Here is a 22,520-nt window from a genome sequence, read left to right as displayed (position 1 = left end):
AGACTAAAAATAAAGTGGCTGCAAAAACAGATTAAAACTAAAGAAATAAGTGTATTCTTACTATAGCAAATTGTTAAATGATGATAACTTAAAAACTTAAAAGTTAGTGAATATTTTAGGCAACAATAAACTCTGCAAATAGTTAGGCATACTATAACTAATAATAGTGCTCAGTAATTCATTTGGGTATGAGTATTTCAAAATGCAAGCTAACCCAATTAAGAGTATAGGAGTTTTAGAATCTGGGTAGGGTTGCACCAACTGTTCATAAGTTCTTTCTTAAACTGGAAAACCCTAGTCCTCAGTAGGGGCTTAGTAACTACTAGTTTGTTTGTAACTAAATTAGTTCTCAATTCGGTTGCACCACATGTTCTTAGAGCAAACATAGTTAGTGGGTCGTAAGCAGGTCCGGCGCAACCATAGAGGCAACCAGTTTTTATTTTCGGGTTGATTGTCCTTTTCCTAGAACGGTAGTTCATTTTGCTCTGGCCCTGGCCGTAAGCTCTACGTAAAGTAATGCATAGTCGCATTGAATGGCATAATATCCAAATAAAAGCACTTAAATCGTTAAACTGCTTTAAAATTTCAAAACTAATGCATCATATAAAACTGTCCTATGATAATTAAATGACAAATTACGTTTTTATAGCACATTCAACTACAGTGAGTCACTAATAACAGACGATGCACACACCTGCCTCGCGAGCTGTGAATGCACGCGAAATACACAGTTTTTAAAACATTAAACTATTTTTTTATATAGAAAGAGAAACGAGCAGGAAGAAAAACTCAGTCTTGAATAAATTCTCATTTTAATTACTATTAACACAAAACACTCCTTGATAGAAAATAAAAACCGAAAACAAATGTGTGATTTGGGAGGAAAATAAGGCTGCGAGTAGGAGGAGATCCTACTTCATTATTATTGTGAGCTTCTCAATGTAAACTGATCTCGAGGTCATATCTTTTCTACTCTTATTCATGGGGGGATGCTGTCGCAAATATTTAGTTGGAACGTAGCGTTACGTTTAAACTAAGTTCGGTGGTGCAACACAAAAAATATTTAGTAATGTGTAAGATGTAAATTACTATCCCTTTAAGTCACAACTCGGTTTTGTTTGCTTGTTGTAACAAGTGAGTTGGTATATAACAGAGGGCCCAAATGCAGTTTTTTACTCATGCAAAGTCAAGCAGGCAATGGTCAAAACAGGAACAAACAGTATCATAAGGATAATACAAAATCATCATCGTGGTCACAGGCAAAGAGGTCAAAAAAGGTGATAAAACAACATAAATAAGAAATGGCAAGAATCCAGAAACAAGGCAAGGCTAGACAATAAAATACTTTGAAATGTTACAGCAAACAAGAAACAACAAGACTCAGCACTGTGTGTGAAAGTGTGGTGTATAATTAGTCCAGCATATCAGTCCATGATGAGCTTCAAGCTGTGTGTACGTAATTAGGGGTGATCCGGAACTGATGTGTGAGTGAGATGCCTGATGGGAAATGTAGTGCAGTTTGGTGGCAGAAATGTAATTCAGATGATAGTAAATGTTTCCAGCGATCTACCAGTGCCAGATTGCTGGTGATCTTATTACTTATACTGCCATCATGATAGATTTTAAAACCTCAGGACTGAATTAAGCCTACCTACAGTCTTCAGTCTGTAATACAGATGAATTAAGGGATTTTGATATTCATTATTATAAGTATTAATTCAATTGCATTAATTAAATGGTTAAAAAACAGTGCCAGACACTTTAAAACGATTATTCAAACGAATTTAATAGCCATTTATCAAAATACATAATTATTGTGAAAATGTTTTAAACAACTTCAACAACTGTCTTTACAAAAGCGTTTTGCAAAGACCACTGTGAATGGTGTATTTATTGTGATCAACAATATCTCAGATGAACATAAAGCACTTAGTGTCAAAAACTTTCAGCAGTGTATCCTAACAGAATGGCACTTTGATGCTTAGTGTAAAATATCATGAAGTTATTAACAGTGAATTAATTTCCCTAAGATACAATAATCTATTGCTCTTTACTGCATTTCTCTTTTAACAGATTTTAATTGTGCTCTTCTTTTTTACATTGTCATCCAGCAGTTGAAACTGAAGGACTCTTCAGTTGCCATAATTCTGCTTCTTTTGAGCTTGTCCTTCATATCTCTCCTCTGGTTTCATCTCTGCCATTGTCACTGCATGAGGATTTGAGGTTCAATGTTAAAAAGCAGATCGTCATTACCGCGCCGAACCTCCAAAAGGAGGGGCATGTCCACCTGAATCGCTTCCTGCAGTTCTCCAGTGTTCATTAATGGATGGCCGTTTAGTTTCACTATAATATCACCTGATTCAAGCCCACCCCTGTGAACACGAACCAATAAAGGGAGAATTTAATGTTATTAATCTTAAATTAGAATATTTGATTTATATATATATATATATATATATATATATATATATATATATATATATATATATATATATATATATATATAATTGAAGTCAGAATTACTAGCCCCCTGAATTAGCCGCCTGTTTAATTTTTTTCCCCAATTTCTCTTTAACGGACAGAAGATTTTTTTAACAAATTTCTAAACATAATAGTTTTAATAACTCATTTCTAATAACTTAATTATTTTATCTTTCCCATGATGACAGTAAATAATATTTTACTAGATATTTTTCAAGACACTACTATACAGCTTAAAGTGACATTAGACCTTAATTTTGACCTTAAAATGGTTTTTTAAAAAATTAAAAACTGCTTTTATTCTAGCCGGAATAAAACAAATAAGACTTTCTCTAGAAGGAAAAACATTGTGAAAATGTCCTTGCTCTGCTAAACATAATTTGGGAAATATTTAAAAAGTAAAATAAAATTTGGATAAAAAGGGGGGCTAATAATTGTAAATTGAACTGTATGTATGTATGTATGTATGTATGTGTGTGTGTGTGTGTGTGTGTGTGTGTGTGTGTGTGTGTGTGTGTGTGTGTGTGTATATATATATATATATATATATATATATATATATATATATATATATATAAATATATGTGTGTGTGTGTGTGTGTGTGTGTGTGTGTGTGTGTGTGTGTATACATGTTATGTAATGTAATATATGTTTTATATATATATATATATATATATATATATATATATATATATATATATATATATATATATATATATATATATATATATATATATATATATATATATATATTACTTTGTAACAGCATTAATAAATATTAAATAAAATATTACAAAAAGCTTTTTTCTTTATAGATCAAACACAAACATACTTCTGAGCAGGGGAGTCTGCGATAACTTCATGAACAAGAATCCCACTTCCAATATCAGGAAAGGCTGGATTATGCCATTTCAATTCATGGACTAGGCTGAGGAAAAGAAGAGAAGTTGACGAATAAGAGAGATGAAAGATGTTCAATAAATGAAATCAGCTTATTTTGTAAACTTGGCAATATTACACAAGGTTAACAGAATGGATGCCTATTGAGATAACATACTTCTCTGTTAAAGTGACCATTTTGATTCCAATAAACCTTTTCATGGGGACATTTACGTCTGGAAGAGAAATGCTTAGTTTTAGATATTTTTACAAAGTCATTGTGCATTTAAGTCATGCTGGAAAGATTATATTTATAATATTAATGCACATAAGAACACACAAAGTTGTAGATTCAACTAGAAAACTCAAGATTTCCTTTGTTTCTGAGTTGGCATTTGTTAGTGAGAAAACATGGATACACAAGGCAATGATGCAGGATACAATGAATATGATGTTGGCTGTAAAAGTTAAATAAGCTACATATAAAATATGATGTAAAGTGTACTGTAGGCTATATAATGATTCTGTCAGATATTAAAGAATGACAAAAATAGCAAATCTGGGGGCGTATCAAAGAAAGATTCTCATCTTAGGTCTTAACTGAAGATATGGTAGGCTATGTTAAATTAGGATTTTTTGCAAAATTGTATTACAGCAAATCTTAACTCGATTTGTATTCTTATCTTATAAATTCATATCTGAACTCTAGTTAGGAAATCAAAATATTGTGCCATCAAGTTCTATCTGTTCTGTTATTAAACAACTGACACTGCTAATGAGTTTGCCAAAAAAAATATAAACAGTTTGTATAAAAAAAATGTATTGTTAGTCTCAGTAATGCTGGTTGTAGTTCCTCTGCTAACTGTCATAGCATCTTGTGAAGCAGTCTGTAATAACTTGTGTGTCTCTAGCCTTTTTACCACAGAACATCTTTGTTTTTCATATTCTATTCTCACTCAATGTAATTCCATTGTTTGACAACATAATTACAAGTGTTCTATTTTTTATCTTTTTTCATTAGCTGTTGAATTTATTTATTTTTTTTTTGCCAGGGTATGTTTCTGTCTGTAGTTAAGATAAGATAAATTACTGCTATGTAATGATTTTGTATCAAATGAGGTCCTAACTTAAATTATCATGGTTACCAAAAGTTAGGATCTTTCTGTAACACGATGCATGTCATGATTTTGCCAAGTTCAATGCGATTTTTATTCGAAAATGTAATCCATATCTATTCCCTACCCCTAAACACAAGCACAACTGTAAATTATTCGAAAATCAGAGGGGACTAAAAGTTGGACAACAAGCTTAACATAAACAGTAAATTGTGATTGGCTGATTGGAATGTTGTTCCAGGATGAACATAGGATGTTGATCCAGGAACATGTCCTACACAGTGAAATCAAGTTATGATGCACGTTCTTATTCTTCTTATAGAAGTAAATTTACAACTAACAAATAATAATTTCTATTTATAATTTTTAAATTAGCAATCTCCAGAGCTGCAAAAAGTTATATTTTATCAGCGGTTAGCTAGTAGCATGTGTGGAGCAAATTCATGCAAAGCAGTTTTTATTTATGCTTGTTAAACAAGTTAAAAACCCAATTCAGCATTCTGACATTTACTAGTTTAGTAATTGGATAACTGAATTATATGGCAGACCAGCTGCTGTTTCTGTTGTAACTTGCATGTTTGTTGTCATCAGGCCAGCAAGATGACTAACTGCAAGCTAGCAAAGGGATGTTTGCTAGCATTACCTCACCTGAGGCAGTCCTCATAGCTTGAGACTGCGTGTAGTTTGTCCTGACTACCCTTTGCTTGACTGAAATCAAAGTAAAGAACACCAAGGATGTGTTTGTTTTGTAGCCATTTTTTTTCAGTAAGAAAAAACATAAGAAATGAGACTCCTAAACATTGTTTAATCCATATGAGCAAATGTGAATGAGCATTATTTTTTGTGCATTCATTCAATTTAAATTTCTGTAAGCTAACAATTGATTTAATTAAGTAATTTTGAATGTCAACATAAAAATAAACATTCACAATTACTGCATTACTCTACCTTTCTGCTGTTTGTCATTAGATTCATCAAGGAACTTGTTGATTCGGTCTGACGGAATGGCAAAAGAGATCCCTGCAGTCACTTTTAATGTGTTTATTCCAATCACCTCACCATCCTAACATGACAGAAAAATGACAGGTATGTAAAAGAAAAGGTAATTGTGTCTAACCAGTGTCCTCTTATGGGGTGTTCACAGTTCTAGTACTGATCCTTAATGCAGACCAAAAACAAAATAACATTTAATCCTGATTTGTTTATCAATCACGCTGTAGTTTTTAAGACAGAAATTAAAGATGCAAATATTTATACATACAAATATTTAGCAACAGAATTTATTGAACATCCAAAACATCTGAGCTGAAATCAATTGTTGGACTTAAGTATTTCTATAGTACTTCATACAATGTAGACTGTGTCAAAGCCACATCACAAGGATAAATAAGTAATTATATAAAAAATCAGATATACACTGTTTGTAGAATGCTGGTGTAGCTATTTTAAATATGACTTAGCTTATAACCAAAAATAAATAAATAAATTGTGATTCATATGTAAACCAACTCTAAAGGCATTTATATTAGTTGAAAACTTCTAAAGTAATTACAGAAGACAAATAGCACCAATAATTACGTCATTACACACAAAAAGAAAGATTTGTTGCAAATTTTAGCATTTTCAATTATGCCTATATTAATCTGTAATGTGTGATACTGTAAATATGAAAATAAAAAGCACTATACAAGTTTATCTAATTATTCTAATTAATTAAAAAAATAAATATATGAAGTAGGCATGGGCTGGTATAAGTTTCTGATGGCCTGTTAACCTTAGATAAACATACCAAGATTTAATACCACGGCTCTAAAATTAAAAAGCAATTTTAAAAACAAAAAAAAAAACACAGCGCACATAAAAACTTTTCATATACCTTAAGAATGGTATAACAGAATTTTTTGGTGGTTTTAAAACCTTGACTTTTCTAAACCCTGGTAAAACTTGAAACCGGTTATCATCCCATGTCTAATATAAAGTGTGAACACACCCTTACTCTAGATGTAAAACATCATCCATACTTACCAGATTAACCAGTGGACCTCCTGAGTTTCCATACTTCCCGTTAATTATGAAAGAGAGAAAGAGAATTCAGCTAAAACTATGTGTCAAACATTTGTTAAAGCCTGAAAACAGCATGATCTTTCATCTTACATTGATGATGGCATCGGTCTGGATGTAGCCCATGTCAGAGTCCCGGATACCGAGCTCTTTTCCATCTCTCTGTGTTGTGCTGACGATGCCTGTCGTGACTGTGTTCTGAAGAGCAAAAGGGCTGCCGATGGCAACCACAAACTCACCAGGCCTCAGGTCAGCAGAGCGACCTAATGATAAGACCTGTAATTTCTTCTGCAGGAGAAATGAACACAACAAATCATGTAAAGTAATTAATTTGGAAAGTTATTTAGTCAATATGTTCATTACTGATTTGTTTTTATAATGGCTTAATTTGTAATAAAATACTAGCATATGGTTGTGTTTTGACAGTATTAAGAGTAGTAGTCTTCGAATTCTACACCACTCACATCATTTGAATGAATCACCATTACATTGCTTTATAATAACTTTATTGAATTATTGTATACAGGGTTTCTATGCTTTCATGAACAGCCGATCCAAGGACTTTCAAAGCAGCATTAATTTTAATTTAAGAACCTCTGTAACTCATACCACAGCATATGTAGCGCCATGAAAGTCTTTACTGTACTAAACAACTAACTTAATTATTATTATATGTTAAACATGTCAGAGTAATTTTCACAAATTTTGACCCTTTTAAAAAGTCATGTTCAAAGAACTTTAACAAAATTGGTTGAATTTAATAATGTTAATATTCAAATGTGCTTTCTGAAATAAATGTCCGTTATATTTCAGTGTTATTGTATAAGATCTAAATTTAAAGTTTTTTCATTTTAGATTTTTAGTTTTTTCAAGTAATTGTTGAAATAAAACATCATTATTTCAAATTTAATTCAGACAATTTTAAGAACCAGGCCATCCATATGTGTGAAATTTAAGTACTTTCAAGAAATGTGGGAACCCAGTGTATATTACTAACTATCTTGCCTGACACCTTGTGACATTGATAGTTAAAATATGCTTGAAATGATGTCAGTTCAGTGGTACATTGATGCAAAAAGTTTAACCAAACACTAAGAAAACAGGATCTGTTTAAAAGATTTTAAATCAATCATAAGTTAATGTTGGAAAATTATCTGTAATACAGCATCAACTACAAAACACATTTAAATAATATGTTTATATAACAACAACGTATTAAACATAAAAAGGTTTTTCAAAGATTTTGCACATACAGTTTGTAGAAAACAATGTTGCAAAAATGGGGGAAAATGCTGTACTATACATGGCAGGCAAGAAGTCACTTTGTAAAGGGACATTAAGTATTTTTATGCATGTTCCCATGTAAAGAAACGCCAAGTACACAAAAAAGCATTTTTGTAGTTTACATAGAGATGATAACAATATTATCTTCAAAATCGTCTTCATTAAACATTGTTTTCAAAAGTTTGCATGTTTCAAGCACCCATAAAAAAATTTGTCATGTAAATGAATGAGCAAAATTTTTTAAACAATTTTAATTGCACTGTTAACAATTTCCTGTAGAATTTATAGTATTTTACTGGTAGCAGTTCGCCAGTAACTTACTGTTCTCTCAATTACAGTAAAAATACAGTATTTACAGCACCATTTATCTTGTTGTAAATGTGTTTAAAGTATTGCATTTATATTTATTATAAAATATACATTCGTTTTTACAATTAAATTTTAAAATACAGTAACATACTGCATAAAATTCATTTCATATTACAGTTTAGTTCACCAGAAACTATACTGTAAATCAATTACAGATAAAGACTGTATTTATAGCACAATTTAACTTGCTGTGAATATATTTACAGTATTGTATGTCTTTACTGTAAAATATAGTAGTTTTCACAAGGCAACTTTAGACTACAGTAACATACTGCATAATTCCATACTGCACAGTAAAATTCAGTTTATATAACTGTTAAATACTGTGTAATTTACAAAATTTACAGTGTATGCAAACATTAAGGGAACTTTAGATCAACGCTCAACTAAAATGTTTCAGAAAATAAATATTACATCAATGTTTTGATGTTAATAAATGTGTATCCAAAGCCATCCTGGGTTATGCATATGGAAATATTTATTATTACAGGCTGTGTTTGTTACTTTTGTTTAATAAAGTTATTGCTGCAAAATAGAGTCTCTATTTCTCTTAATCAGGCCATAACAGAAAATGTCTGCCATTTTTTTGTTAACAACAAATGTTTGTTCAAATCTTCTACAGAACTTTGTCAGAAAGTTCTCCAACATTAGATCCATGACAATGATTCAAGTGATGTGAACAGACGGTGATCCGCTGGCTATGATGGTGAGTGAACAAAAACACCAATACTGATGGAAACTTCTGAATTTGACCGCCTGAACAAACTGGTCTGAATTCATTACTCGAAAAAAAATATGAGTACAGTCTGTCCTAAAAATCAAATGTGACAAACAAATCAGAATTGGGTGCAGTGTGGGAAAACGTCTCAGGCTGCAGAGCAAAAAAATATGGGAAAACGACATCAACCACTAAAATCAGAAACAAAACATCTGCGAGCCCTCCAGACTCTCTGACGTGGGAACATTCTTTGATTTCTGTTTCCAAAGCAGTCGCTGCTCGGCAGTATCTGTTTGATATTCTATCAAAAAGTGCTAGAGAAATATTACACTGGAGCATTTACACATCTCAATAATCAGATCCATGTGCATCAGAAAACAAAACACCTCTTATAACACAACATAAAGTAACACGCATAAGTAGGTCAGGCTGCCATTAATGTCCAAGTGTGTCTAGACAAAGCAGATTGTGTGATACTATAAACCATCTGCCTCTGCGATCATAAACATGGGATATAGGAGTCAAAGGTGTTGCCATTTTTGGAAGACTTTTTATATACATTGTTGACTAACAAGCTAATAGTGTGGGAAACTCCAGTGTTAAAAAAAAATATGGTGAGAGCAAGGCAATTACAAATCAGACCTTAAAGGGATATTTTCCCCCCCAAAAAAACTAATTTCCTCAGTACTCTTCCTTAAATGTTTCCAGACCTTTAGAGTTTCTTTCTTCTGTTGAATACTAAAGAAGATATTTTGAAGACAACTGAAAACCTGTAACCATTGAATTCCATACACTGTTAAAAAATGTAAGCCAACAAAAAATAATCCTGATTTCCTTTTGCTTTTTCTTGTACATTCAACTTTTGAAAACATCAGCTGCACTGACATAAAACTATTTGTCAGTAATACAAAAAACATTTAGTTGGGTTAACAAGATTATTATTTTTCTGGAGAAGTGAACTACTGTGTAGCAAAACCTTTTTAAGTTGTGCCAACTGAACATTTTTTTGTCTGCAGAACTGGAATGCCTAAAGTTGAGTAAACAAAAAAATCTCATAATCCTTATTTCCTTTAATTTTAACTTGTTTACTTAATTTGAAATTAAAATTTTTAAATGAAAGCATCAGTTACACTGACCTAAAATGTCTGAAGTTGAGTGAACAAAAAAACTAAAAAATGGGTACTAAGAAATAAAACATTATCAGAACAAACAAGCATAGTTTAATTGAAAAACCACCACAAAACAACTAAAAACTGAAACAGAGAAAAAACATTATTAGACACAGAATTAGTAACAAGACAGAAGGCAAAATAACAATAACGGTAAGCAAGGCAAGGATCAAAACATGGCAGGACAAACAGGGAATAAATGCTTTGTAATGCTTCACAGGGTAAAACAGGACTCAGCAAAGAGTCTGTGTGAATGAGGTGTCTTTATAGTCCTAGTAATCAGTCTATCATGAGCTTCCAGCTTTGTGTGTAAACAGGAGAAACTGGTTCCACCATTTGAATTATAATGTGAGCATTTGATTTGTCCTTTAATTATTACAGTATTTTACTGAGTTGTTCATGAAAACTAAATATCAAATACATGATTTAATCGTTTGAGCGTTTGATTTATCATTTGGGTAGTTGTTTTGAAAGTTTGATTTATTACTTGATGTTTTTAGGCATTTGAATTTTCATTTTCCTTTTGTTAGGAAAAAACTTCCATATACTGTATCTATATATATAAATTTTTTGTGGATTTTTACAGTGTAGTAGGAAAAAACAACTACTTTTGAAGTCAATAGTTGTAGGTTTCCTGCTTTCTTCAGAATATATTTTTTTGTGTTTAACAGAAGAAAGAAACCCATACATGTTTTAAATAAGTAAAATGTGATTATATTATGCCAGGATAATGAATTTTGTGTACTTTCTTTCAAGCCTTTAAGACTTTTATTAATCTTCAGAACACAAATGCTGATTTTTTTTAAAGAAACCTGGGAGGTTTCTGTTCCCTCGTTTTGAAAAGTCTATTTACTGACTTTATTTATCTAAAAATATTCTCACCTTTGGGTTAATCTTGATCGTGGCGATGTCTGATTTCTTGTCAATGTCTCTGATGGAGGCCTCGTAGGTTTGGCCATCGTGTAGCTGCACTCGTAGATGCTGGCGGCCTGTTACTGTTGCACTGCTAGCAACCACATGAGCGTTGGTCACAATCAGACCAGACTGGGTCATGATGAATCCAGAGCCGCTTGACAAAGGTACGTGACGGCCAAAGAGTGGATGGCTGGATACACACATTAAAAAAAAAATTATTTAATGAAGATTGCTTGCAAAGTTTATATGAATACACTTTGCTGAATGCATAGTGACCCTTTTTCGACCCACATTGCTTAACTATTATTACAGAACTTGAAAATATGATACCAAAGCAACCGTTGGCCACCTATGAAGTGAAATGAAAATATTAATGCAATACGTATGGAATAACTGACAACAAGCTAATTATTATTAATATTATTTTTATTAATTATTATCTAATTATTGCAATATAATGCACACCCTAGGTGGTGATTTGGTTACAAAGCAAAGCAGAGTTGCCATTACCCCTCAGGTGTGCAATATTTTCTAACAACGCAATAGATCACAGAGTCAGTTATTCCCATTGTAATATAATAATAACCTTGTTTCACTGCGTAGATGTTACTGCATATAAAGACATCATTCAGATGTTGTAATTCAAGACATCAAGACATTTGTCAGGTTTTTCTGTCCACAAATCATTGCTGTGTGTGGGATTAATTTCTGACACATCTCACTCAAAGCCTTTTTCTTTGATTTGATTAGATTTTTGGCTATTGTGGACAGGGTCATTTGGTTATACCACAAGAAAAGTCAGCTAATTCGTAAGAATTCATACAACTTCATTCATATGAAAATGGTTTTGGAAATCATAGTTTTACCATGGTAACTGTACTAAAACTGCTGTAATACAAATGGAAGTTTATTCAGAAAAAACATTAATTCATTCATTTTCATTTCGGCTTAGTCCCTTTATTAATCTAGGGTCGCCATAGCGGAATGAACCGCCAACTTATCCAGCACGTTTTTATGCAGCGGATGCCTTTCCAGCCACAACCCATCTTTGGGAAGCATCCACGCACACTCATACACTATGGACAATTTAGCCTACCCAATTCACCTGTACCGCATGTCTTTGGACTGTGGGGGAAACAGGAACACCCAGAAGAAATTCACGCAAATGCTGGGAGAACATGCAAAAGTCCACACAAAAACGCCAACGCCCAACTGACCCTGTCAAGTCTCGAACCAGCGACCTTCTTGTTGTGAGGCGGCAGCACTACCTTCTGCTCCACTGCATCGCCTCTAAACAAAACATAATTACTGCAATTTTACAGTTAAAAAAACTGTTATTTTTAAAAGGATAACCCTATCCCTGATTTGGAAATGAGCAAATGGTATTTCAAACCGTGAGTTCATCTGAAAATGATTCCCTACTTGTTCATCAGCCAATCAGAATAAGGCATCTAACAGCCCACCATTACACAACATTATATAAAACCACCTTTCTTTGTGAGTCTTCAATCAGGTGCCAATATTCAGATATAAAAATTGCTAACCAAATACACCAGTTCAAACATCACCTGAACGACACAGCTAGGAATACAGAAGAGGACAATCGTAATTACTTGAGGAAGAGCTCGACGTGGACCACAGCAGGGGCGATCTTCTCCACCACATCAGCGATGAAGTTAAACTTGTACCTCGGGCTGTTCAGATGCGCAGGATCTGTACTAGCAACAAGAAGCATTCATGTCAATGGCAGTATGATATGCCAGATATGAAGGCTATTGGGATGTATTAGCAATAATAACTGTTGATTTTTAGTAACTAGTTTCATCTTTATTTTTCCAAACATTTAGATACAGTATATATCCAGCCTAATCTCATGAGGAAATGTACCTATTTTTTGTTTTGTCAGTTTAGTGGCTAATTCAAATCCCACCCCTAAACCCAAACGTCATTGGGAGATGATCAAATCAAACAAAACTGTATGACTGAGATCTTGCGTGTTCATACCAATTAGCCACTAAATCAAAAGGTTACGAATTGTTGTGAGATTGTGTTGAAATTTCACAGTTTCTATACAATTAGCACAACTGTTTTCAACACTGATAATCAGTGGTGTAAAGTAACAAATAACAAATACTCAAATTACTGTAATGAAGTATTTTTTTTTCTTAGGAATTGTACTTTACTAAGTAATTTTTAAAATGAGTACTTTTACTTTCAATTTAATACCTTTTTAGTGATCTATCATAAGGCTGTGCAATTAATCAAAAATTCGTTTTCGATTTCGGCTTTTAACAATTATGAAAAAACATTCATTGAGATAAAACGGTTATTCCATTATACACCCCCTTTCCAGTTGTACACATTTGTTGCTCAGTTTCATGTGAAAATGACTAAAAGCATGTACTGTAATGTAACTTGTACAGCACGGGATGCGGGAATTCATTGATTTGAATCAATCGTGTTTTTAAAAGCGCGAAAGAGCGCATGCGGTTGTGTGTGTGCACTCAGCTTCAGAGATGAGCATCTAAAGTCATCTTAATGTGAGCGCTGTAATAGTCAAATACATGCACATTTGTGTCAAAACGCAGTGTAGTGATTATTCATATTAACCCTCATTTGCGTAATAAACAAACGAGATGAGAATCAAAAGACAAGTAAAAGTGAAACCATTAATCAGAACCGCGCTGCTCTTAAAGTGACAGCGCGCAAAATTCCTGCTGTCGACTTCCAGTAAAGAAGCTTAAAGCAGTTTGTTTCATATTTTTATTCTATTGTCTTAATTTCCCTTTCCTTATTTACTGGGAAGAAAATAACTGTACATACAGTTTAATTCAGAATTGCTAGTCCTCCATTTTCTGTTTAATGGAAAGAAGTTTTTTCAACACATTTATAAACATAATAGATTTAATAACTCATTTCTAGTAACTGATTTTTTTTTATCTTTGCTATGATGACAGTATAGACTATTTTACAACATATTTTTCTAGATACTAGAATTCAGATTAAAGTGCGATTAAAAGTCTTAATTAGGGTAACTAGGCAAGTCATTGTTTAAAAGTAGCTTCTTCTGCAGACAATCAAAAATATATATTGCTTAAGGGGGCTAATACTATTGACCAATCAAAATATTTAAACATGATGTTATTCCAGTCAAAATAAAACAAATAAGACTTTCTCCAAAAGAAAAAATATGATAGGAAATACTGTGAAAAATTCCTTGCTCTGTTAAACATTATTTGGGAAATGTTTATTAAAAAAAAATTCACAGAAGGGTGAATAATTTGACTTAAACTTATAATCGTTTTGAATAATCGTGATTACAATTATCACCAAAATAATCGTGATTAGGATTTTTCCTATAATCGAGCAGACCTACTCTATCCGTACTTTTACTCCACTCTTTTCCTTCAACATGCCGTCACTACTTTACGTTTTACTTGTATTTTTTATATTTGATTAGCTAAGTAGAATGAACAGTCTTATGATTCCCATTCAATCAAATTGCATGTAGAAACATTGCACTTTACAGAACAACCTCAAGACATGGGTGATTTATAAATGCAGCAATTATGTACAGTTTGGAAGCATTAAAGGTACCCAAGTAGGCACAAATGACTTTAAACAATCACTAAATGTACTACAGAATGTTACGTTTTCACACACACACATGTGTTTCTGTGGATAGCATGTAAATGGATCAACCTCTCACATCATAATTCTCACTAGTACTTTTAAAATGGCTACTTTTTACTCGTACTAATATAATAACAACATATACTTTTACTCTACTCTTAAGTACTTTTTAAAGGGCGACTTTTCGTCACACTTTATTTTGATGGTCCGTTTGCTGAATATAAGTTACATTGCATCTACATGTCAACTAATTCTCAATAGATTATAAGTAAACTTGGGTTGTGGTTAGGGTTAGTGTGAGTTGACATGTACTTGCAAAGTTTCTTATAGTCAGTTAAATGTCTGTTGAAGGAGCAGTATTGACATTAAGCAGACAGTCCACTAATACTTAAATAGATCATCAAAATAAAGTGTTACCCACCTTTTTACTCACACTTTGAGTAATATTTACAACAGATAACTTTACTATACTAACTTGCCATACATCTTTGGGTAAGTAATGGTATTTTACTTCAGTATAATTTTTCAGTACTCTTTTCACCACTGAAAGATTGTGTGAAACAGAACTTAATCTTCATTATTCAACTTCATCAGCTGTCAGCGTTGCACTAAATATTTGAAAAGGTACATGCTTGTGATGCTCCCTAAGAGTATATGAAGTTGAATAGATTTAAGACATCCATTGTAATAATCTGGATCACTGCATCTGCTAGGTGTGTCACTTTGAATACTTCCCTTATGTTCCGTGGGCTGGAAATTGTTTCCTTTTTCCCAAAGCTTTGGATAGAACCTATAAACATTGGTTCGTGTTTTGTTTTGCAATTCCGTAGAAATGAGCAAAAAGCTACATTTAAATGGTGTTTATATTCTGCCGCTGGGTGAAATAACTTCAGGAATAGCAAGAGGAAGTGAGAGTCTACATCACACTAAACATCCAAAGCACACTGACATTTAGACAAATCTAGCAAGCACAATGTCCAGGCCTAAAGTATTTGTCCCCTATTTAAAAAATAAAGGTTATGTTCAATTTAGACTGACAAAAGCAGCTGGAGACAGTGTGAAATTCCAAGAAGTCTTAATCACACAGGAAGATAAAGTTAGTGGAGATTTAACAGCAGTGCTACAGCCGACTGACTCAGTGTCAGTGAATTAGTGTGATTATGTTTCATGCAAAGTCATTTCAGCAACACTATACCTTGATGCTCTCTAGAAATCACTAGAAGTCATTAGAGTATTAGTAGAAAATCATTAATATTTCCTAGCACTTTATTTTGAAGGTCCCCTTTGGACATTATAGTTATTTTTTATATATTTTATTTGTTTACTTATATTTATTTATTATTTTTTAAGTGATGGTAATAGGTAGTTACCACTACCTATTAGTAACTAGGCATCTGGTCTTGGACTGACAACTATAGACGCATCATCAACTAAAAAATAGTCTAAACCAGTGGTTCTCAAACGTTTTTCATCAAGTACCACCTCAGAAAAAAAGTTGTCTTTGCAAGTACCACCATAATGAGCAGTATTGAAATGAGCGTATTAGGTCTAGTAAAGCAGCTAAAGCTCAGTACAGATCAAAAACGAGGCATATTAGTTCCTATTATTAAGAACATTTAAATCAAAATGTGCTTTTAAAAGCTAAAAATAGAAGGTTACTGTTCTTAAAGTAAAAAAAGAAATGACTCCTGGTTTATCAGCACCTGGAAATGTTGACTGGACCTCATAAATATGGGCTTTATGTCATATTCGTATACAAATCATTTTTGATAATTAATTTAAATATATGTAGCATGTACATATGACATATTAGATTTATCCGCGTACCACTAGAAGGAAGCCTGTGTACCACTAGTTCCACAGTTTGAGAACCACTGGTCTAAACAAAGATGTTTCTTTTTGTGCATAGAACCGTTTACTTGTTTTCAAGCTGTAATCTCAACATGGGAGCCAGCAACATAAAAAGGGGGAAAATCCTATTGCATGCAACAGGTTTGATTGGATTTCCCCAGTGAGTGTACATCATGTAGACACATTTTTCTAATACTTTTGGAAACTTTTGAAACTTCAAGGTTGAATACATTATTAAATTCAATGTGCTTATGAATATGCAGCTATTTAGTTTACAGTTTCATATAGAATTTCTCCTCACTAAGAGATAATAAATAATTTAGTACCATATGTTTAAGTTTTATCAAAAGAAAACCATTTACAAGGTATTTTAACTTATACATTACTTTAAACTGACTTAAAATGACAAGTTAAATCTCATAAAATGTAAAACATGAAGTTGAAACATGGATAAATAGATCTTCTTTTTTCCTTTTTTTTTCTTTTTTTGTCAAATACAGAAGAGAATATTTTGAAGAAAGCTGTAAACCTGTAACCATTGACATCAACAGGAAAAACAAATACTTTTGAAGTCAATGGTTACATGTTTCTAACATTTTTAAAAATATCTTCTTTTGTGTTTAACAGAAGAAAGAAACTCATAAAGGGTTGAAACCACTTGAGGGTGAGTAAATAGTAAGTAAATTTACTTACATTTCAAAAAACTATTCTTACAATATAAAATGGTTACATTTTTAATTCACTAATTACTTATTCACAAATCCAGATTTCCGATGTTATCATTTAAAAACTAAAAAGTAGGCTAAGTAGTTAAATTGACCATGACTGACCTGAGCTTGAGGGTGCACATGAGCCCTTGTGTCTTTGGGTTATCACGGAGAGTCTTCGCTGCTGCGCTTTACGCGAAGCAGTCCTCATCTTACACACATTCCCGTAGGTCTTTCCGTCGGTACCACATACTCTGTGAATGGTCTTACACTGGCAAACACCTTTAGAAAGTCGTTTACCGGTCGGAAATTTACATTCCAGCCCGTCGCCGCACAGGACATCTTCCTTCCGACCACACGGCGCGCCTTCGCCCAGGCTGCAGACCAGACAGCAGTTGCAGCGGTCGGGCACATACCCGCTCGGACAGCTCGGGCTCGGACATTTACTCACATCGCACTTGGATGGACAGTTCGACTTCAGCTCTGCAATTGCGAGGTCCTGCGTAAAGATAAATGTTGCTGCAGCTAACAGAATTACCTGCATTCCGTCTGTTTCCGAGTAGAGAAATATACAGTTCAGGTAGTCCTGTCTAGTTTGTTCGGTGACCTGCTTTGTTAAATCCTTGTAATAATCATCCCTGACTAATTAAGTTTTAAAGAAGCTAAAATACTGCAGCAAAACACAGCTCCAATGATTTTTCCATAAACAGCATCCCTCCCCTGATGTTGGTTAGTAAAATACCCGAGGTTAAAACTTAAAGGCTCAGATGCTGCTTCTCGTGCAATATACCATTGTAAATATCAGTCCTGGATTAATCTAGCCCGGTTTCTCGCACAGACTCACACGCACTCAAGTCTCTGCACCTCAGTCTTTTCGTAGACTAAACCCACTCACACATAGTAGGAGCTATGAAGAGACAAACATTACTCAACAGTCTAGGAAAGATCAAGCCCAGCTGACACATAGCAGGAATATTCAAATAGAGCTCAAAATCCAAAGACAGAGAAGACAGGACGTATAAATAGGCCTATTTCTAATATAATCTTGCTGACGTTTGTATTTTTTAATTACTGTTTAAAATTAGATTTTTGTTAAATTAAATAACAATGGCCAATATAATCACAGCTAAAGAGTGTGAGATTTAGTTTGAAATCAATGTAAGTCATTAAAAATTACAAATAACAACAACACAATAACGTCACAAAAATTTTCAGGGCTAATTGAGAGATCTCATCCATAAGGCCAATTTTGTATTTTTACTTAAAAAGAGTTTTTCCAGAGGCACAAAATTACAGCAATCCAGCAAATTTTGACCCTTTTTTAAAATTATTATTATTATTATTATTATTATTATTATTATTATTAATTATATTATTTAATCTTACAGTTTTCAGTTGGAATCAGATGGGTGATTGAGAACACGTAAATGAGAAAATACTCCATCCTGAGGTGAATATTAGTACTGCAAACGGGGTGTTTTAGTGATAGTTCACTATAAAATGGTTATAAAATTGGTGTTAATTCACTCCAGGCTCTAATCTTTACACGTTATCTTGCAATGAAATGCATAAAAAAACCATAAAAATGGACACACTTTGAAGGTAATACACCACTAAAACGATCACAATCAGAAAGATAAAAATTTTGTTTTTGAATAGCAGAAATACTTTAGCTAACATTATAGTCCTTAGACAAAAAATTTACAACAAAAATACAATAAAAATAAAATACAATTCACATGATAAAATGTAAATTGTTCTGAGAATTTAAAGTACAAAAAAAAAAAGAAAATCCACATGGTAGAAAAAAATGACATTGTCTATATAAACCCTAGTACATTTCATTTATTCATTTTCGCTTGGCTTAGTCCCTTTATTGATCAGGGGTTGCCACACCAGAATGAACCGCCAACTTATCCTGCATATGTTTTACACAGCGGATGCCCTTCCAGCTGCAACCCAGTACTTGGAAACATCCATACACATTTATTCACATACATAACCAAAAGGGCCAATTTAGTTTATTCAATTCACCTTTAGTTCATGTCTTTGTACTGTGGGGGAAAACCGCAGCACCCGGAGGAAGCGAAGTTGTCTTCCAAAAATGACACCACTTACAGTTCACAATAAACATATAGATCAATCTGTCATACAAAAATCTTAAGGTTATGGCAGAAGTTAACATTTAGAAAGAATATTTAATGTAATACTACATTTTTTATCTTAACACAAGAGAATATTTCCAAACATAAAATTATTTTTTGAATACAAACATTGGTTGCACGCTGAAATCTTCAAGAATGTGTGGTACGCCGTACGCCAAAGACTTAAAGGAACTTAGGGTAAGCTGATAAAACAAAAACATCTTCATATCTTTCTTTTCCAATGTTTCCTGGAAGCCTTAAAGGGAAGACAACCAAAAAGTCAGATTGAGGTTTAGTCAGAATCAATGACATAGTGAATCAGAAAATATCAATTAATTGGATAATGTTTAGAATTATTTCTGGAATATAAAAAAATTTAATACATACTTTAAATCCATATGCCCTCAGAATTGTCTTGATTTTCTGATTTCTGCAATTTCTCTGCTACAGATGAAAAGAAGCACACAACAGTCACCATCTCAATCTTATATACTGTACTGAATTTTACATAACCTTTAATGCTGTAACCTTATGTTCCTTGTCACATGGTGGGCAGTTTTATCATTATTATTTTAATGAATTGAATGTATTATATTTTAGCTCAGTACATTTTTTGTTATATTCTATATTTTGGGGGATTTCTTTGGGTATCACTTTATATTAAATTTGTTTGCATGTACATAATTAAGTTTTATCCTTAAACCTACCCCCAAACCTAATCTTAGTCCATGTAGTGACCTTAGTACTAGTATCTTATGTTAACTTCATATAATAAAGTGCAACCCTAAATCCATTGATGGCATGTTAATCACGTTTTGAGCATAGGTAGACCTGAAAACGTAATAAATCTCGAAGACTTTGAAGCTAAGACAAATGTTTAGTCTCTTTTTAAAGAAGTCTCTTTTTTATTTTAATCCTGGTGGATTATTGAAAATGAAAACAATATGACCTATAGTCTCTAAAGGCGGTTTACAAGGACATTACTTGTGTCTTTGTAATTCAAAACACTCAAAATTCATACTTTATGGGGTCAAGGTTTCTTGTGTTGGTTAAGTTTAGTTTAGGGGTAGGGGTGGGGTAATGCCATATATACAGTAATAAGTGGTTTTTACAATATAATATACATTACGCCTATGGGGAGTCCTCATAAACCATATATACAAGTATATCTGTGTGTGTCTGTACCAGTTTTGGTGGTTTAGGATGACAAATGTACAAATTTGTATCATGACATAATTATTACCTAGGCATTTCAGTGTTTATTTCAGTGGTTTATGAAGACGTGCACTGTGTCCTCGTAATATACAACTCGTAATATTTTTTTTTTTCAATTCAAAATTTGCCACAGATTTCCTGTAAGGGTGCCATATTTATCTGTGTGTGTGTGTGTGTGTGTGTACATCAAATCAGCAATGGTGTTTTGGGCAACATGATTTAGTATTACTTAGATTTACCTTTTTCCTGGCGTTTCCCATGTTCTTTGATGAATTGACCTTTGTTTTTATGGTATATATCAGAAATCTTCTCCAGCAGTTGATTTACTTGAGTCTGATCCTCAATGTCCTTGTTATTCAGTGCATGATATCTTTTGTCATACATTTTTAGAAGGCCGTCAAGCTCTGTATTCTCCTTAATGAACCCTTCGATATCTTTGTCTTCCAGATCATCCTTTCCAGAGAAAACGATCAGTGTGTGTGCTCTTGATTTGTCAAGACACGTGTGTATGTGATCTATCATTTTAAAGGTTTCTGCTGTAATTTCTCCCACTTTAATTACAATCATAATGACGTGCAGTCCTGGAGTGGCATGTGAAAGAGACTGAGAGATTGAATCGTTCACTTCTGTTTCGTCTTTAATTCCAGGAGAATCAATCAACATTAAATTAACCCCAGGCCTGCTGATTGTATACACAGGGGATTTGCTGCTTTTGGTTTTGGCATCTTTTCCTAAAAGAGTCTGGATGGTTGAGGTTTTTCCTGATCCAGTCTTTCCCAAAACAACAACTCTGACCTGTTGAGTAGTTTTGTCCTGAGGATCTGTATTGTCTTTCTTGGGCCTCTTCTTTTGTGCATTTGAAGGTCCGGTCACTTTATCAGATGGGTGCTGACCCTGTTCTGGCTTTCTAATCCTCATTTTTTCATCTTGATTGTTAATATTGGCACAATCCATTTCATCGTCACTCTTTATCTGTGTTACTTTCAGAGCTTGTAAGACTTTGTTCAGACTCTTCTTGACAGATGAACTGTCTTTGTTGTTCCAGGTGAACACTCGATTCCCACAGCTGAGAATAATGCTCCGCAATGGTCCTGTTTCCTCCTCTAGAAATTGCTTAAAGGATTTTGACTCAAGGTTATCAGAGTGTGTGAACAGAATTGAGGTGTGATTCATGAATTGTTCTCCTAAGACTTTATGTAATTTTGGAATCATTAGCATTTCTTTGGCAGTAAAGGAACCGATAGGGAAGACCAAAAGAAAAGCATAAGGTCCATTAAGTGACAAAATGGCTGTCTTAATTTGGGATGCCACCTCATCCTCAGAGATTTTAGTGCAGTGCCATCCTGGAGTGTCCACAACTGTGACTTCCATTCCATTCACTGTGGCTGAAGCCGTCTGGTATGATAATGTCACTGACTGAGTAGATGCGTAAGATTTGAAGACCTTTTTATTGAGTATGATGTTTCCTGAAGCACTTTTTCCAGACCCAGTTGCACCAAGCAGGATTACCTGCAATTTCTGTGGGGCTTCCATAACAAAAGTAGTCCGTCAAATTGTCCAGGTTTTTCCTACAGACAGAAAATTATAATACAGATATATAATTATCTGTTAAATATGCAGAATATTTTATTTAAAATAATTAATTGCTATTTGTTGTGATGCTGGAATATGATTTTAGGTTGTTGCTCTACTCTGGTTACATGTTGTAATGTAATGTGTATTTATATAGCGCATTTATTGTGTATGGCCATCCACCCTAAGTGCTTCACAATCATGAGGGGTATTTCTCCGCACCAACACCAGTGTGCAGCATACACTTGGATGATGCGACAGCAGCCACAGGACAATGACGCCTGTGCGCTCGCCACACACCAGCTATTGGTGGAGTGGAGAGACAATGATAGAGCCAGTTCGATGGATGGGGATAATTTAGAGGCCATGATCGTAAGGGCCGATAGAGGGACTTTGGCCAGGTCAC

The 22,520-nt window shown here is 33.5% G+C and overlaps 2 protein-coding genes across 5 annotated transcripts in view; both read right to left on the bottom strand.

The window, feature by feature from the left end:
• Positions 1-1,158: 1,158 nt before the first annotated feature.
• On the bottom strand, positions 1,159-18,378 carry htra3a (HtrA serine peptidase 3a). 3 transcript variants are annotated; one of them, NM_001003502.1, is made up of 10 exons: positions 17,307-17,869; positions 12,606-12,705; positions 10,960-11,182; positions 6,631-6,825; positions 6,502-6,534; positions 5,425-5,539; positions 5,125-5,184; positions 3,540-3,597; positions 3,315-3,410; positions 1,766-2,372 (listed from the first exon to the last, which is right to left on the bottom strand). In NM_001003502.1, exons 1-10 carry the CDS (start codon positions 17,725-17,727, stop codon positions 2,204-2,206), a joined length of 1,470 nt encoding a protein of 489 aa, NP_001003502.1. In that variant the 5' UTR covers positions 17,728-17,869; the 3' UTR covers positions 1,766-2,203. The 3 variants fall into 3 exon arrangements, 2 of the variants coding, with proteins under 2 accessions (XP_073796629.1, NP_001003502.1); XM_073940528.1 differs by lacking the exon at positions 5,125-5,184 and having other exon boundaries at positions 1,159-2,372; positions 17,307-18,378; XR_012399211.1 differs by lacking the exons at positions 1,766-2,372; positions 3,315-3,410; positions 3,540-3,597; ... (2 more) ...; positions 6,502-6,534; positions 6,631-6,825 and adding an exon at positions 7,407-7,834 and having other exon boundaries at positions 8,021-11,182; positions 17,307-18,373.
• A 264-nt stretch (positions 18,379-18,642) lies between these two features.
• The window catches only part of LOC110439949 (GTPase IMAP family member 8), a 5,632-nt gene continuing 1,754 nt past the window's right edge, over positions 18,643-22,520 (bottom strand). The window contains exons 2-4 of one of the 2 annotated variants that reach the window (XM_021477995.3): positions 20,782-22,110; positions 19,715-19,771; positions 18,643-19,583 (exon numbers count right to left, since the gene is read on the bottom strand). In XM_021477995.3, the coding sequence (XP_021333670.2) occupies positions 19,716-19,771; positions 20,782-22,075 (1,350 nt within the window). In that variant the 5' untranslated portion in view covers positions 22,076-22,110 and the 3' untranslated portion in view covers positions 18,643-19,583; position 19,715. The remainder of the gene's footprint in view (positions 19,584-19,714; positions 19,772-20,781; positions 22,111-22,520) is intronic. The other variant, XM_073952977.1, reaches the window with a different exon arrangement.

This window comes from Danio rerio, chromosome 1 (assembly GCF_049306965.1).
Source record: "Danio rerio strain Tuebingen ecotype United States chromosome 1, GRCz12tu, whole genome shotgun sequence".
Classification (NCBI taxonomy): Eukaryota; Metazoa; Chordata; class Actinopteri; order Cypriniformes; family Danionidae; genus Danio; species Danio rerio.
This window is presented reverse-complemented; position numbering and strand designations above follow the sequence as displayed.